The 15702-nt window shown below is 41.0% G+C and overlaps 1 protein-coding gene across 2 annotated transcripts in view; it reads left to right on the top strand.

Moving 5' to 3' along the window:
- The window catches only part of FNDC3B (fibronectin type III domain containing 3B), a 141566-nt gene that overhangs the window by 41471 nt on the left and 84393 nt on the right, over positions 1-15702 (top strand). For both annotated transcript variants that reach the window (XM_088523916.1, XM_088523915.1), the window contains exon 3: positions 9148-9224. In XM_088523916.1, the coding sequence (XP_088380042.1) occupies positions 9148-9224 (77 nt within the window). The remainder of the gene's footprint in view (positions 1-9147; positions 9225-15702) is intronic.

Below are 15702 nucleotides of genomic sequence, written 5' to 3'. Positions count from 1 at the left end.
AGTTCTATAAAATATCTGCAAACAGCTTTGATTAATGCATGTAGAATAGTATATCGGGCTGTAAAATATCCATAAATGTATAAATTTAAGGAATTTCTGTTTATCTTAAAACAAGATGAGTTAAATAGCAATTTTACAAGATGTTCCCTTATCTTATATATCTTAAGGAGGAGTAAGGAAGAGTAAACTCTTACAGCCAGATCTGACTTGAAATCATGGCTTTCATAGAAGAAAAAAACAAGCAAAGAAAAAGATGGAAGATGTTTGATCTGTCACCATATATCTTGTAAAGTCAAACTTGCCACCCGTTGACTCCAGCAGATACGTGAGGATCCTGGGGATCTCTGGCTTGGCAGGTCCTTAAAGCTCCTGTGGCCACCAGGAGAGCTGCTGGACGAGTGTTGCTCGAAAGCCTATGGAGTTTTCTTCGGAATGTCATCAAAACTTGCATTTGACCTGTTTTGATTCTGGCAAACTGGTGTTTTCTATAACTAAATTTTTGTTGGAAAACTTTCAAGCAGCTCTACTTACCCATTTGAGATATCAATAACCTCTGTTTGGATGAATGTGGAACAGTTTCACTGAACATGCTCTCAGTGTAAAAATTAGTCCTGTATGGATATGATCGTAGGGCAGTTTATTCAAAATTTCACTTTACTGTGGTTGCATTTTTGTCTCCTGCAATAGATTGTCTTTTATGAATCCAGATTGATGGGTTTAAGTTTTACTGCTACTTTTCAGGATTATTTTTTCTTGTATCTGCATATAGATCCATGTATATCTGTGCACACATGATTTAGAGAAAGGGTGGAAGTCCTTCAAACATATGGCATGGAGTAATATTCCTATTATGCTGACGCAGCAAAGTTTTGGAAAAGATAATTTCTCTAATGAAAACTATATTCATTTGATACAACTCAGATACAGAGCAAAATGCGGAGTGATTGAATTAATTAATATCCTATGTTCAGTATCCCTGAGGCTAAAAATAATGGTGGACAGTGTTGTTGCCTAAAATCAGGGGCTAAGTTGCCTTCCAGGACTGGATTGTGTGATCCTGTCCCTTCAGTGCCGCTGCAGGAGAAGAACATGCTTGTAATTGCTTTGCTCTTGAACAGAGCAGCGCTTCAATTGCAGGTAGCAGTGCAAGAGTGAAACCATAGGAGCATGCGGGTACCAAAACTTGAGAGCCATTTTGGAAATAAATGTGTGTGTTTTTTTTCTTTTTTTTTTTCTTCTTAACACACAAATGTTTGGTAAGTGTTTGGGTATGGAAATGTTAGGAAGCTTTTATTTATTTATTTATTTTTTATTTATTATTATTTTTTTTTAATTCAAGTAAAATGCAGTAAAATTTGTTTAATCTGTCAGTTGAAGTTGAGGGCGCTGCACTCCCCATGCTGACCTAGTCACGTGTTCCTTGGCCTTGTTAGCACAGGCACTCGTGTAGCCTCAAGGACCTAAACTGTGCTTCAAAATGTTGCCTTCTTAGCATTTGATTCTCTAAAATAACCCTTTGTGTATATTGTAAGCTTCTCTCTCCCCTCTTTAAGGAGAAATGCTATATAATGTTGAGTTGAGACTTCATTTACTTTGATAACTGAGATGCTGGACCTTAGCACTGAGGAGTACCAACAAATTCCAGCAATTAAGTGGACAGTTTTTCAACCTAAGGTTGTTCAGAGGAAATCAGGAGCATTCCTTGAATAGCTGCAAAGTGGATAAATCCCTTCTCCTCGCACCCCGCTTGTGCTCTGCAGATTCCCTGCTCGCCTAGTTGTCGTAGCCAGCGCTGCTGTGCCGAGGGAAATCCCTGTGGGAACTTCAGGTTGTTCAACGTGAACAATTTGAAGACCTTATTATAAAACCACTGAAATTCAGCTCTTTGCTGAAATGTTTGGAAACTTTTCTTAACCTCTATGTTCCGTTTTGCCCAAACTGCATTTGGTTCCTCTAAATACTCAAAAGAACTGAAGAACGACAGCCAGTTCGTAGGTAGCTGTAGAAACCCCTACTCTCCGGGGGTTGCAATTTGTTACTCAAGTGACTTGAGAAATGCTTTAGATAGCAAATTAATTTCACAATACATGTAAACAGTGAGAAACTTGCCATCATGGATTTGAAAACTTAAAAATATTTTAGAGATTATACCCCAGATTCATGTTTTTAAATGAGAAGTGTTACTTTGATTAGAAGAATGTGGTTAATGATACCATGTTTGTTTTGCCTGAGCAATTAATCTGTGTAGAGCATGAGTCAAATGTCACCCTGCTATCTCACGTGGTGTCATCAGGATTGCTTATCTGGAGACAGAGGAAAACAAGAGCATATGGTTTATGCTAGGGCTTATTTTTTGAAGAGTATAATGGTGTCACGAGCCAAGAAGCAAGTTTTAAAACACTACTCAACTAATGCTCTTATCTCCATGGCTCAGCCTGGAACTCGAAGAAGTGGAATACAAAAGCCAGTAGGAATGAGGGAGGGGGACACAGAGCCAAACACAACCTGGCGGGTCACATCCTTCCTCCCACACTGGTATTTATTTATATTTTTTAGTAAATGGAAGTGGACTGTGATAAAGGGAATTGGTGCTTTCCCTAGGAAACCCAATGTGTAGAGAGCAGCAGGGGAAAGGATAAGGAAAAGTTAAAGCAGAAAAGTGAATGCAAGGCACTTGCTTGGGACTGAGGTAGCTCTGATCAGCTTGGGGCAGTGCTTTAAGCACCTTCCTTTTCATCTGGTCTGATTAAGGGCAGAGCAGCAATAGGAATCAGGAGTCTGTAAATGTGACTTGGGTCCTCATGGTCCCTATGGTAGCTGTCACCTTGGGGGTCAACGTAAAGAGCAGCCGTGGTGGCCGTGGCCTCCGTCGGGGTGGAAGAGCCACTCGTGCAGCTTTATTGCTGGCTTGGCATCAGATCTGTAGCTCGTTGTACAGTCATTTTGCGGTTGCCATGGTAATGTAATAATTATAATATGAATAATTGGGATGTTTTTCTGTTATTACTGCAGAAAACTGGGCTTGTGTAATTATTGCTATCTTTAAAGGGGGTTGTGCTCAAAGTCGGTAGTTTAACATTGGTGCAAACCTTTTACAAGGCAAAGCCATGTTATAAGGTACGAGAAAGCTCCCTCCCCTGCCCTCAATCATGTGCATCGTTTGTAAGGGTTGAAGAGCTGTTTTCAAATTACGAAGGTAACAAAACAAAATAACCCACCCACCACTACCAACAAAACAATCCAGGAGTTGACTTCCATCTCCTACGAGGTTCTTGGTGTTTGCCTTTCCACAAATAAATAATCCCTACTGATAACGGTGAGCAGTGTTTTAGAAATGCAAATAATGCTGCTAATTTCTAATGCTGCGTGTGCTGCGTGACTTCATTTCTGCCTCACCTTTCTGCACAGTGCCCTGCAGCGTTTTCATCCACTATTTTTCTGAAATATTTGTATCGTAAAGCAAACGGCTAAGCCAAGTCCTGATAGAAGATAACAGATAGAAGAAGAATCTGTTTTTTCCTCACTGGAATATTTTTCTATGAGGTATCCAACGGGTCTTTAAAAGGCCGAAGACTTATTTGGACTTAAGCGTTGGCTTGTGACTTACGCTGTGTTTTGGGTTTCTGTCCAGTTCTGTTCCCACAAACTTCCTGCGTGACCCTGCATTAGTTATTTCATTTTTTTGTCTTGCGGTTTTATTTGTAAAGTGAGGATTGCAACTCTGCTGCACGCAGATGTTAGGGGGACGTATTCGCCTGACTTCAGAAGTTACAGTGTCATCCTAGGCTAATATTCATCCCATAATTAATTTTGCTACAGTTTCAGGTTATTGTGTTGTGGCTTATGTGCAAATGGATTAATTTCAGATGTTTTCAGTGCAGTTGTTTCTTCTTTGTTTCCAGAGTAGTCCTAATTTATTTAACAGTATTTGCCATTCAAGTTAACTGATTTTAGACAGATGTTTGTCTCTTGTGTTTTAGTCTAGACATCCATGATTTACAATCTGCAGCCCATCTGGTGAATGGCCATGGGGATATGCTTATTTTCAGTGCTTGAAGTATTGCAACATACTCCTTGCGAGTGCTTTTGCAGTAGCGCTCGGAAAAGGGATGTTTTAGCTTAAGCGTCTCACTACTTTATCCAGATTAGGGGAAAAAGTATGAAAATGGATTTCTGTTACAAATGAAAAAAGACATTTTCAGTCCTCCCGAAATCTCATTTGCTTTTAAATATCCTACAGGTATAAATGGGCATAGTTTGGGGAGGCACCTTGCAGGGGTGGGCAGGGAGCACCCACCTCCGTTGCAGGGTGTTGCTGCTCTCCGTCCTGTCTAGCACAGCCACTTACTGCTTTCACCTTTGCTTTCCAGAATTTTGCCTGGCCTGGGGGATAAAAATGCAGGTTGCAGCTCGCTTCCCCATCTTTTTGGCCTCGCAGTGCTGCGAACGCTCCGTGCAGCCGGGCTGTTCGAGCTGATTTCCTGCTGTTACAGGTTAGGTGTTGTTATTCCTAGAATACGCCACAAACTAGACGGTTACATCTGAGACACACGAACGCAGCAAAACAAGCTAGCTCCTGGACAGGGGCCTCTTGGTGCTGGGTTTAAAGAGCAGCTCGTGTCGAGTGCTGCTCTTCAGCTGCAAATCGAACGTGCTGGAGCCTCTCGCCGTGCGCAAGAGGGTCAGGTAGCAAACCCAGGTAAAATAAACAGGTTTCGTAAGAATGCACCAATTTTCATGGATGGGAAGTGTTCTGTTTAGGAAGGAGATCGCACAGGTTTCTCAAGCATCCTGGTCAGGAGCTTTTCAAGTACAACCTGCAGCAGCTGGATTAGCTCTTGCCTAGGAGAGTTTGCACCTCCAAATTGTGGCTGTTTTTATTTGTGAACACTATTTAAGCTCCTCCTTTAAAGGACTGGGATTTTATAAGATTGCTCTGGCACACGCACGTTCGATGCATCGTGGTAAGTTTGTGCTACCGAGCAGTTTCACTGGGTGGCCCAAAGGCCAGGGAAAAGCCACCTGCACCCCTGCTGCAGGACAGGGGACAGTGGTGGCAACACCTGCTCTTTCAGTGACACCTCGTGTGACACGTGAGCTCCCGAGCTGGCTTTGAAGGATGCGATAGCGCTCTTGGGGCGAAGGGCAGGAAGGCAGTGCGTGTTTTCCTGGACCAACTGTTAAACTTTACAGAACATAATGGATTTACCTGCCTGGTTTTCATTTTCTGCTTAGCTGGTGCAGTGGGTTCCTGCTATTAAAATTTATAGGAGTCTTCAAAGTAAATCTGCCAAAATCACTAAATTTTGTTTCTCTGGTAATGTAAGTATGGCAGTGCGAAATTGTAAATTGGCACCAGTTGGGTCGAAGCAGAGCTGCAGTTCCTTGGAGAAATTCAGAAATTTCAGTCCAGCTTTCAGGGGCTCTGGTAAGAAAGTAACTCTTGTAATGAAGCCGGGTGGGTTTTGAGCTTTATTGCTAGGCCATGAAAAATGAGTGGAAACATACAGTGAAGCACATAGCTACGTTCTGGATGTGGAAAATAATCTCCAGTGGGCATCATTTTATGAAGAAGAGCAAAGCAATGTGTTTAGATATGACAAGGGAGGAAGGAAAACAAGTGTGTGATACAGGAAGAAAGAAAGAATCAGTTGTGTAGTCTGAGAACTGAAATGCCGGATTTGTCTTCTACAGTTTAAGGCATTTTACTGTTTGCGTGAAAAGGTTACTCGGGAACAGAGAAGCGCTTCTTGCACAGTCGTTTTTATACAAGAATTCTAAAAGTCACCGACAGAATCTGAGACTGTAAGTAGCCTTTAAAGCCGTGGGACAGACATTCCTCAACTGGACTATGATGAATTCCTGAAGGAATAAAAATGGAGGAATAAATGTGAAGAAGAAAGAATTTTAAAAGTAAACGTTTTAAATCTGCATTTAATAGCCACATAATTTACCGTAATAGATTCAGGAAGGACTAAGTGCTTTCATTTTTGTTCTTCTAGATGTGCAGGTGTGTACTAGACAAAATTGGGAAGGTCTTCCCAATTCTTTCCCAATGCTGTTTCGCTTCCCAGCTGGCGAAGGGCTGGCTTGTCCCCTTCTCCTCCGACGGCGGGTGAGGAGGAATCATCTCTTTGCACCTGCATTTGGAGCCTCCTGGCGTTAGGAACATCCCTCCAGGAGCGTGGAGAGGTGTGCTGGGTTCATGGTGCTGGAAGGCGACGTGGAATTTGGCCTATTGGTTTTTGTTAGTGGAGATGGCCAAATCTCTCCTGGCTTCATTTCAGTGTGAACCCAGGAGACATTCCCGGTCTGTTAACAGGTTCAAAAAGTATTAAAACCAGCTCGATTCAGTGTTGCAGCAGCCATATTGAAGCAGACTGAATTTTTTTGCGGTTAGGTCAAATTTTGTATCGAAACAGAAGTTTCCTTTAAACTTGCAAGATCCTAATTCCTTAGCTAAGGCCCGAGTAGAAGCTGGATGTAACTAACTGAGGAACCTTATTCTGTAAATAACTATTTTTAACAGTTCGAAAATATTAGCCATAACTAAAAATACACCAGAAAAGGACAGAAGAAAGCTTTTGTTTTACTGGTAAATGTGCAGTGACTTCAGTGAAAGGATAGACTCGAATAGTTCCTGGGCCTTGTCACGCTGCGGGGATGTGCTCTGTGTATTACTCACTACCTCTTGAAGTTGTTTTGATAACGGTGATGAGAGAGATGAAATAATGTATGCTAAAGTCGTTTGGCTAGCCTTGAAATCAAAGCCCTGGAAACAAAACCTAGCTGCAAATCACCAAGCTGTCATTCCTTTAAAACCTGTTATCCAAATGACTTTAACAGTTTGCGGGTCAAATCCAAGGTTAAGAATCCTCTCGCGCGGTGCACGTTTTGATGATAAAACACAAGCTCTTTTTTTATTGAAATGGAAGTGTTACAGTCAACAGCATCTGTGTGGGCGTTTGGTTTCTTCCTGCGAGAAGGTTGCAGCTCCGTGTGAGCAGCTGGCAGGCGCTTTGGAGGGACAGATGCCGACGCTCGATGAGCGGGCGCTATCGCGGCCGCCTCGTCTATAGGTAGAAACTCCAAAACTTGCTCCTTTCAAATTTAATTCTAAGTCAGCCTACGTACTTGGGGGAAAACAAAACCAAACACACTAGCTAAGGCCACTGCAAATATCAGTATATGCTATTTTGGTGAGGGTTGAAATAGCTTCAACACTAAAGCTTTATCTTTTTAATGTTCACTTTAAGTTGTTGTCTCCTTAAAGGCTATTCAGAAATCGTCACTGGATGCAGATTTTGTTTTCTTGAAGCTTTTCGGATTTGAAAAGCTGCCAACGACAAGCGGGTAACATAACAATATTGATGATTAATCTTACCTCTTCTTAGCTCTGTTTCATCCCGCATAACTGAACCAGCCTTGCTAATCCGGCATGGATTGAAAGTCTGCACCAAGGTACCATGGTGCGTGGGCCCTGATGTATAGCCATATACTGTCCGACTTAGTGGCGTGAAATGGGCCATATATTTAAACTAAAGAGGATTCAGAAAGCATTTAAAAAGAGTGTTACAAGGCTATTTTGATAGGAAGAATTTGTTTGCCCAAAAAACATGCGTGTTGAATAGACTATAAATAACTGGATGGGAAAAGTGAACCAAGATCAGAGGAGATGGGAATAACTCGGGTGAATTCATGTGTGTAACGTGTGGCTGGAGCCGGTCAGGAGGCCTGGTTGCTGTAGGATAAGCAGCCTCAAGAGTACAGAAATGTAGGTACATAGCGAACGAGCCTTTTCTTTAATTATATGGACTGTTTTTGCTGTTCTGTTTAGAGAGATGAACTCTGGCTCGCTGGGTGTTGTCAGCAGTTTTATGGAAGTCGTCTCAGCTTTATGAGCTCCTGTGCCAACGGGCAGGAGCCAGTTTAGGCTCTTGCATCCCTCTTCTGCCCAAAAGGCATCTCCTTATGGATTGTTTTCAGCTTCCTTTCCTCAAACGCAATAAAGGACAGAAGTTTAAAATGACTTCTCTATCAGACAAGGCTACGTAGTGATCTTTTGTGGTAGTGGTAATGTTCAATTTGTAGTAATAAACTGCAGACTTTTCTGCAAACTCTTCTCTAGTGTTTTAAATACAGTGGCTTCCTTCAAAAGGGCGAAGTAGTTTTTATTGCCTTCTGTCCATTATGGCTCGATCACAGATCTGAGTTTGATGGGTTTAAGTTCTCGCCTACCAGTTTAGTGACAGTACCTGACCAGGAATGTTTTTTAGCCCATGATAAGTGCTAGACCAACCAGGTTAGTGTGAACATTTTCATATGCAATAAGAAAGTAATTAAGTTAATCTTCTCTATTCAAAGCATTAAATTCTCACTGTGAGCATCTGTCTGATGTCTGGGTACACTTTTTTATTGACTCTCCTGCATGATATTCCTGGTTTTAATGGCTAAGTCAATGAGCTACTGAGTGAACAATTTTCATTTTATTAAGGCACTTTTTTAGCTGTGTGGCTCTGTTTGTAAAGCCTCTAATGATTATGGCACTTACTTTGTTATACTTGTGCTCGGTGCCTCCAAATGGAGCTGGTATGTTCAAGGCTGGATTTCAGAGTGGAAACCATAAGCTTCTTGCTTATATAACCACATTCCAAGGTTAGTCTGAATAGCTGAGATAATGAGTTTGGTCTTTGTGCATTCTTAAACAGACAGATAGTTTTTCGCATATGTGATTTTTGGTACAATTGGACGCTTTTCTTGGGAGGTGCCGAGCTGCAGCCTGCACAGTTTCTGCTTTGTTCAGTTCTCCCCTGCCTTCGACGAGAATAACTTAACCAGATTTCAGCATAGGAATTGTGGGCTGTTAAAGGGCATATTATGTTACTGCCTAATGCTATATGACTTGATCAGTGGGTAACATAAAGCTTGTGCTTTAGCTGTTTTATGATGAAAATATTATTTCAACAAAATATATGTTAAAGTCATTCAACAGTGATCTTATTCTGTATGCGAGGGCACAAGGCATTATCCATACACCTGGAATTAGTGGAGCTGCTGACTTTGGCTTCTAAAATAAAGCTATTTTTATCCTTGTCTGAGCAACTATATTTCTAACTGAAAAAAATGCCATCTCTCCCTCTGTGCTAGGACCAGCGGAGGTTCCTATGATGTCACCCAACGGATCCATTCCCCCTATCCATGTGCCTCCAGGTTATATCTCACAGGTACGCTTCTTTGGGAATTAAAATGCATATAAAAGCAATAGCATTGATTCATGTGGAGAAGTCCGCATGGCTGAAGCGTGCAGTTCTTTAGAAATACTCTTATTTTATTTTTTCTTTAAATAACCTTTTAAGATTACCTGATTATTTGCTTTCCTTTTATCTTCTTAAATAAACTTAAGTTATTTTTTTAAACTGGAAAATTTGTCTTAAGGCAAAGTTATTGTGAACAATACAATAAATCTGATTTTTACCAAGACCTCTACTGGATTGAAAACTTCATTAAGTATATCAAAGAGTGTGTATATGTTTCAAGTATCATTAATGGATAACGTAAGAATTTCTGATACCTATATTCTTGTTAATATGAAGTGCAGAATGTATTGTTTGCTGGGAAGGGAAAGGGATTCCAAGCAGATGAATTTGTGTAATTTTGAGAAGTTGATGATGCTTGAGTTCTACAAGATACTTGATTCACTCAGTGGTACTTTAGCTTCTGAGTACAGTGCGTGCCTCAAATACAGAGGACATGGGCTTCTGTCTCCTGAAGGAAGGACCTGCCTGGAAGACTTGTCTGCGGGTTGGTCTCCTGGCCTGGGAGGGAGTACAGAGACCAGCAAGGTGGTTGGTTCCAACGCCTTAGGTCTCCTGAGGTGGGCGTTTGAGGTACGCATTGAGAGAGCATTTAAAATGCTTTTTAAAACTCCTTACAGGCCCACCGATTTTTAAAAGGATGGTCCATATCATGCAGAGGAATCTCCAAAGTATCCCATAGTTTGAGAAGAGCTTTGGATCTTGGGAAAGCCTCTGGGCAGTTCCCAGAGTGCACCTTCTTCTGATAGAATACGGGGAATGGTCTTGTATCTTGGGTGCTCCTGGGTGCTCCCAGGGAATCTGTGAGAATGAAACTTTTTGTTGCTCAGTACCCCGTAGGTGGAAGGATCATATTTTATTTGCCTCACCGTTATTGGTTTAAGATTTGAGCTCTGGTGGATGTGAAAGGGAGATGTTGGAGGCAATCATCAGAAATCAGTGCTTTGCTGAGAGCTGTTTATGCTGGTATTTGCAGTATGACCTAATTGTCTTCTTGATGAAGATAATACCCTAGACATCCCAAAGTGGATCGATGCCCTTCAATTTCAGTTAATATGAGAAACCGAGGCATTAGTCCCGATGAGAAGCCCGTTTTTTTTTTCGGACCAGCCTCTCTCTTGGTTTGGTGCAGCAATGACCGCGTGTTTACAACTTCACAGCTCATGCTTTCCCTTGGTTTTTGAGCAAAAGGTGCCCTTAGAAAAGCAAGCAGATTCACAACATCACAGCAGGATCAAGGCTGGAATGGACCTTTGGAGGTCCTCTAGTCCAAGGCCCTGCACAAGCAGGGTCACCTGGAGCACGTTGCACAGGATCACATCCAGGTGGGTTTTGAGTGTCACCAGAGGAGGAGACTGCACAGCCTCTCTGGGCAGCCTGTGCCAGTGCTCTGTCCTCTTCAGTCAAGAAGTTTTTCTTCAAATTCAGATGGACCTTCCTGTACTTCAGTTTGTAGCTGTTGTCTCTTGCCCTGTCCCTGGACACCACTGAGAATGCCCACGTAGGGCTGCTGCAATGGGCTGACTTTTGTGCGGTGATTTTTTAATATATTTTAATAATGAAAACTCCATTTGCTTTTGTTTTTAAAAGATTAACTTTTCCTTTGAAGTAGCTTTGACACCTTTTTGTTATTAAGCTGCTTATACCAACCAGCCCCTGTACTAAGATAAATGCTTTTCTATAATGAAGTGCTTTCCAAAACTGCACAATGAAAGTCTTCCAGTTGTGCCTCTATCTGAACCCCGTTCCTCCTGTCTGCTTTGCAAGAATTTTTGTAGGGCACCATAATTCCACCAAAAAAAGGGGGGGAGGAAAGAAGAAAGAAATCCTCCTCTGAAAAATTTCCAAGCGGCTGCAAATGTGTTGTAAAGTTTTAGGGAAAAACTCTTTGGTGTTTTTCAGCAGCAGGATGTTTGTTCTGCCATGTGGGGAGTGAGCATTTTTGCCTTTCAAATGATGTGATATGAAATAATCCTTGCAAGCATGTTGTAATCAAATTAGCTCTATTGTAATAAATGTCTCTGCTTTCCTTGCTTTTTCTTTTGCTCTGCTGTATTGCAATTAATAAATTATTTCATGAAAAAACCCTGAGAAGGCAAGCTTAGAGGAGCGAGGCTGTAAGGCAAATTAATTCACTCTGAGAAGTGAATAAAAACACATTTGATTTTTCACTTGGTTTGCCCCAAAGTGACCATCTAGGAGTCAGGCAGAGAGCTGATACCTCTGTGGAGGAGGAATGGAGCCCGTTAAGAAAAGCCATGAAATCTTTTTTCCATTAGCCGCAGCTTCAAGGAATGTTCCATTCCCTCCTTGGTCCAGGAGAAATGATCATCAGATGGGAATTGGGAGGTCACTTTGTGCCCCCTGCGACCAGCTCCAGTGGCACTTGGCAGAAACCTGGCTGGATTCTTCTTATTTCCAGGCTTCAAGAACCACAAGAAGCTGTTTTGTTGGTGCTATGTGTGCTGGGCACATTAGAGGGGATGATGTGAGGCTGCCTCTGCTCTGAGGAGCTTCCTGAGGATAAAGATCCATCATTTGGATGCTAAACTGTGAAATGTGGGGACATCTTCATGAAGCACTCTGAGTTTCACACTGTATTTTGGAGGAGGAAGGGAGGCGGATTTGAGGTGTCCTAATGACAAAGAGTTGAAAAATAGAAATATTAACTTGTCTTATATCCATTGCCTGAAGACTCCACTCAGATAAATCTGGAGATGTTCCACCAGAGTTTGAAGAATTACTCATATGTAGTTGGACATTAGTGAGAGCAAAATCTGGCACGAAACCCTCCTTTTGGTTTTATTTACAGAGTTGTCAGCGTTCACTCTCTGCCACAGATATTTTAAGGCCTTTCCTCCAAACTCATTTTGCCTAGTCTTAAGCTTTCAGCCACAGATTTTGCATGATTTGCTGCTCTCAGAGCTTCTTCTCTGTTTTATGGACTGTGAGCGATGGAGTCATCCTTCAGCAGGGTGATCCTCTGTAACGCCCTCAATACAGGCCAGATTTTCTAGATCAGTTGCTCGTGTGGAGCAAGCATTAGCTCTAATGACCTATATCACTCTAGATGTAAAATCTCACTGCATTCTTGCCAACATTATAGTTATTTGTCCTGTCTACATGCCAAGTTTAAAGCACAGACTCAAACTCTAGTGTTTTTAAATAATGGATGGCAAAGATAGTGATGCTAAACTTGTTAGGACTAGCCAGACTTTGCATTGGCATCCTTAATATATTAAATGAATAAGTAAAATGTTGACATCAAGAGCTCATTGAGGATGAGCTCATTTTCATACTGTTTTCTGGTACGATTGATTTATGAATGAAGTTTTGAATTAGTTTATGAAATCCCCAAAGTTTTGGTATAAGAACCCGCCCAATGGGCAAGCTCCAGGTGTCCTTGCAGAATCCAGCACACAAGATCTAATTAAAATAAGAATATTTTTTGAAAGAGACTGAAAATTAATTCCACTTTAAAATATTATACTTATTCTGTAAACCTGTATGTTACAGGTAAGAATAATTGTATTTCCTTAAGTAGAACTTTAAAAATATAGAAACAGCATATGTGTACAAAATTCATGTTTTTATTTTTCCTGAAATGTAGGGTTGTATTTTGATGGAAAAAGAAAAGAGAACATGAAGTGATGTGAATTCTCAGTTATATTGACTTGACATTTCTACAATGATATCTTTAATGGGTAACCAAAAATGCTATTCTGAAAATGTGGCAACCAGCGTGGGAGGTAATTTTGTGTATGAGTTATTTTCATCCAAAATCTTCTGAAAGATCATCTATTGCACTTAGTAATTAAGCTTCATAAAATATGAAAAAAAAAATATATGAAGCTGCTATAATAATATTATTACAGAGGCAGTGTGCCAATTAACATCGTCAAGCACTAAAATATAACACCAAAGAAGATTTAATTAGTAAAGTTTGAAAAGTACAAAATACTGAAAGTTTGCTTCTGAGAGCCAAATGACCAGGAATATTTTTCTATGAATATAAGCTGTTAAAATTAGTAATTGCTTTTAATATTCCAGTTACTTCTAGAAACCACAACAGGGATTAGGGCTTCATTGCTTGTGGGCACTGAATTAGGCAGTTCAGGAAGCAGCGCATTGCCTAAAGATCTTGCTGTCTTCACAACAGTTCTAAGCAGACACAAAGAATTGCAGATTTCTTTAAACAGCAAAGTTTAACCTCTCTGCTGATTTATGTTTTTTTATAGTAATGGATAAAAGCCAGTTCATTCTGTCAAATTGATACAGGATGTCCCCTCCCAGAATGGCACTAAAAATGCTAAAATATACCCCCGGTGAATTTTACAAATCGGAGACACCTGCACTTCAGCCATTCCTATTTTTATAGTTCCATAAGACTTATCACATATATTACCGCATAATTGATTACCAATTTTATGTGCTGTTGGAGACAGAATCTCTTGTTTATAGACTGTATGTGTGGCTTCAGAAATGTACCTCTCTCTGTATAAATCCTCATTTGGAGAGGAAGTGTCCTGTAGGCAAGGAAATAAAATAATTGTTTGTGTTTCCGAATTGATGTGGAACATGTGGATGTGCAGTAACAAGTATGTTGCAAGCATTTGTGCCCTGGAAGGAGGTGAGAGAAGGTAGGCTGAGCTTTTTGACAGAGGTTCTTTGAAGGCTCTCACCTCTGATCCATGGCTTTTCTCTCTCCAGTGCTGATACTGTAAAGCTAGTGCTCTCGTGAAGACAGATCCTAATAACTTAGCTCTTAGTTTACGTTATCTGCTGCTACAGAGTGTAGTCTTTCTGTCTGATTCTGCTGGTGACACATCTAAGGCATAAAATGCATCTGTCGTATGGTCTAAGTGTACCAATAACAGCCTGTACTGACTGGGGAGAAACACCAAAATTCTCTTTCAGGTTTCACTCAGGTAAAGTTGCAACAAAAATTTTTCGCATCAAAATTTAGGAACTTGGTATCTCAGTTAGGTGAAGGTGTGATCCAAGTCTAAGGGACTAAGTCCAGCATTTCTCTACGCAGTCTTACATGAGAACTTCTGCTTTTTAGGTGTGTGCTAATTGGAAAAGATTTTCCTCTTCTCCAGATTTCTGAGTATATGCTTTGAAGCTGATGCAAGAATAAGAGCAGTTGTGAAAGCTGAGTAAACCTCAGTAACAGAGATTGGAGGCTTGAAAATGATTGAAATGATGCAACATTCTAGTCTGAGGCTCAGCTGCCTTTTCAGGACTATGCAAAGTCTTTGAAATTTAAAGCTAGCAGATAGCAAACTGCCAATTTAGGGTGTAAGGTGAAAGATTAGGAACAAAAACACTGAAGTAAATGATTTTGATTCTGGTTAATCAGGATAACACAAGAAACTTTTTTTTAAGCATAAAATATCAATTTGTCATGTGACTGAATTACTTTTTCTAGAAAATGATCTTCTGTAGCGAGTCAGCTCATTCACAGAGATTTTACGTGTGTGGTCTCACACCATAGCTAAGAGATTAGTTTTAGATAAGCCTGGGGCATCAATGGGTGGGAAACAGGTCAGCTAATACTGGTTAAACGTTACCCTCTGATACCTTGCTCCGATGGTGCCTGGGGCACGGACCCGTGTTTGCTGGAGGCTCTTTGGCTTTGCTCCTTGGACCAAGCTGCTCACACTGCAGCACAGGGAGCAGGAGCAGCTCGCTGCCCATGCCAGGACTGCTTTAGTTCCCTATGCATTAGCATAGGCACATTTTTCTTTATGGTTTAGGCTCAGATACTGTGATGTTAGTAGAGTAGCTGGAGTGTGGGAGCAAGATCTCTTCTGCTGATGCTACTATGGGAGATGGGTCTCTCCAGCACTCATGGGGTCAAGCAGGGGGATCTCATAGCAGATGCTTGCGTTCCGTTAGACCTCATCTTCCAAAAACCTTAGCTCTGAGGTGAGGATGTTCTGAATGCCAAGCAGCAAAACCTCCTAAAAGCTCAACGGGAATACCTTGAAGGTAAAACATGTGCTGCTGCTTAGTCGATAAATAAGCTTGTTTTTCTTTTCGTTTGTGCTGTGCCTTTGCACATACGCTTATCTCACAAAACACATTCATTGCGCTTGTTGTTCTCCTCCAGCGTCCTCAGTCAGCTGAGAAATACAAGTCTCTAACAGCCTGTTTATTATAGGAAACTAAATTGTGCTTTCTATATGCCTTATGCACTTGTACATACAAAACTAAAGGAATATTAGTTGTTCTTATGTGGTTGTATTTTTAATTCTCCAAAATGGCAGAAGTTTTTTGCATAAGTTCAGAGAAAAGTTTGGCTCTTAAGACTGGACCGAATTTTGGCAGATTGACTGTTCTCCAGAAATATAACTCTGGAAAAATTATAGGCTGATTTTTTTTT

The sequence above is a fragment of the Tinamus guttatus genome, unplaced genomic scaffold (assembly GCF_059628265.1).
Source record: "Tinamus guttatus ecotype Peru unplaced genomic scaffold, ASM5962826v1 Tinamus_guttatus_pri_ptg000198l, whole genome shotgun sequence".
In the NCBI taxonomy this organism is placed as follows: domain Eukaryota; kingdom Metazoa; phylum Chordata; class Aves; order Tinamiformes; family Tinamidae; genus Tinamus; species Tinamus guttatus.
Note: the sequence above shows the minus strand (reverse complement) of the source record. Positions and strands in the feature narration are given on the sequence as shown.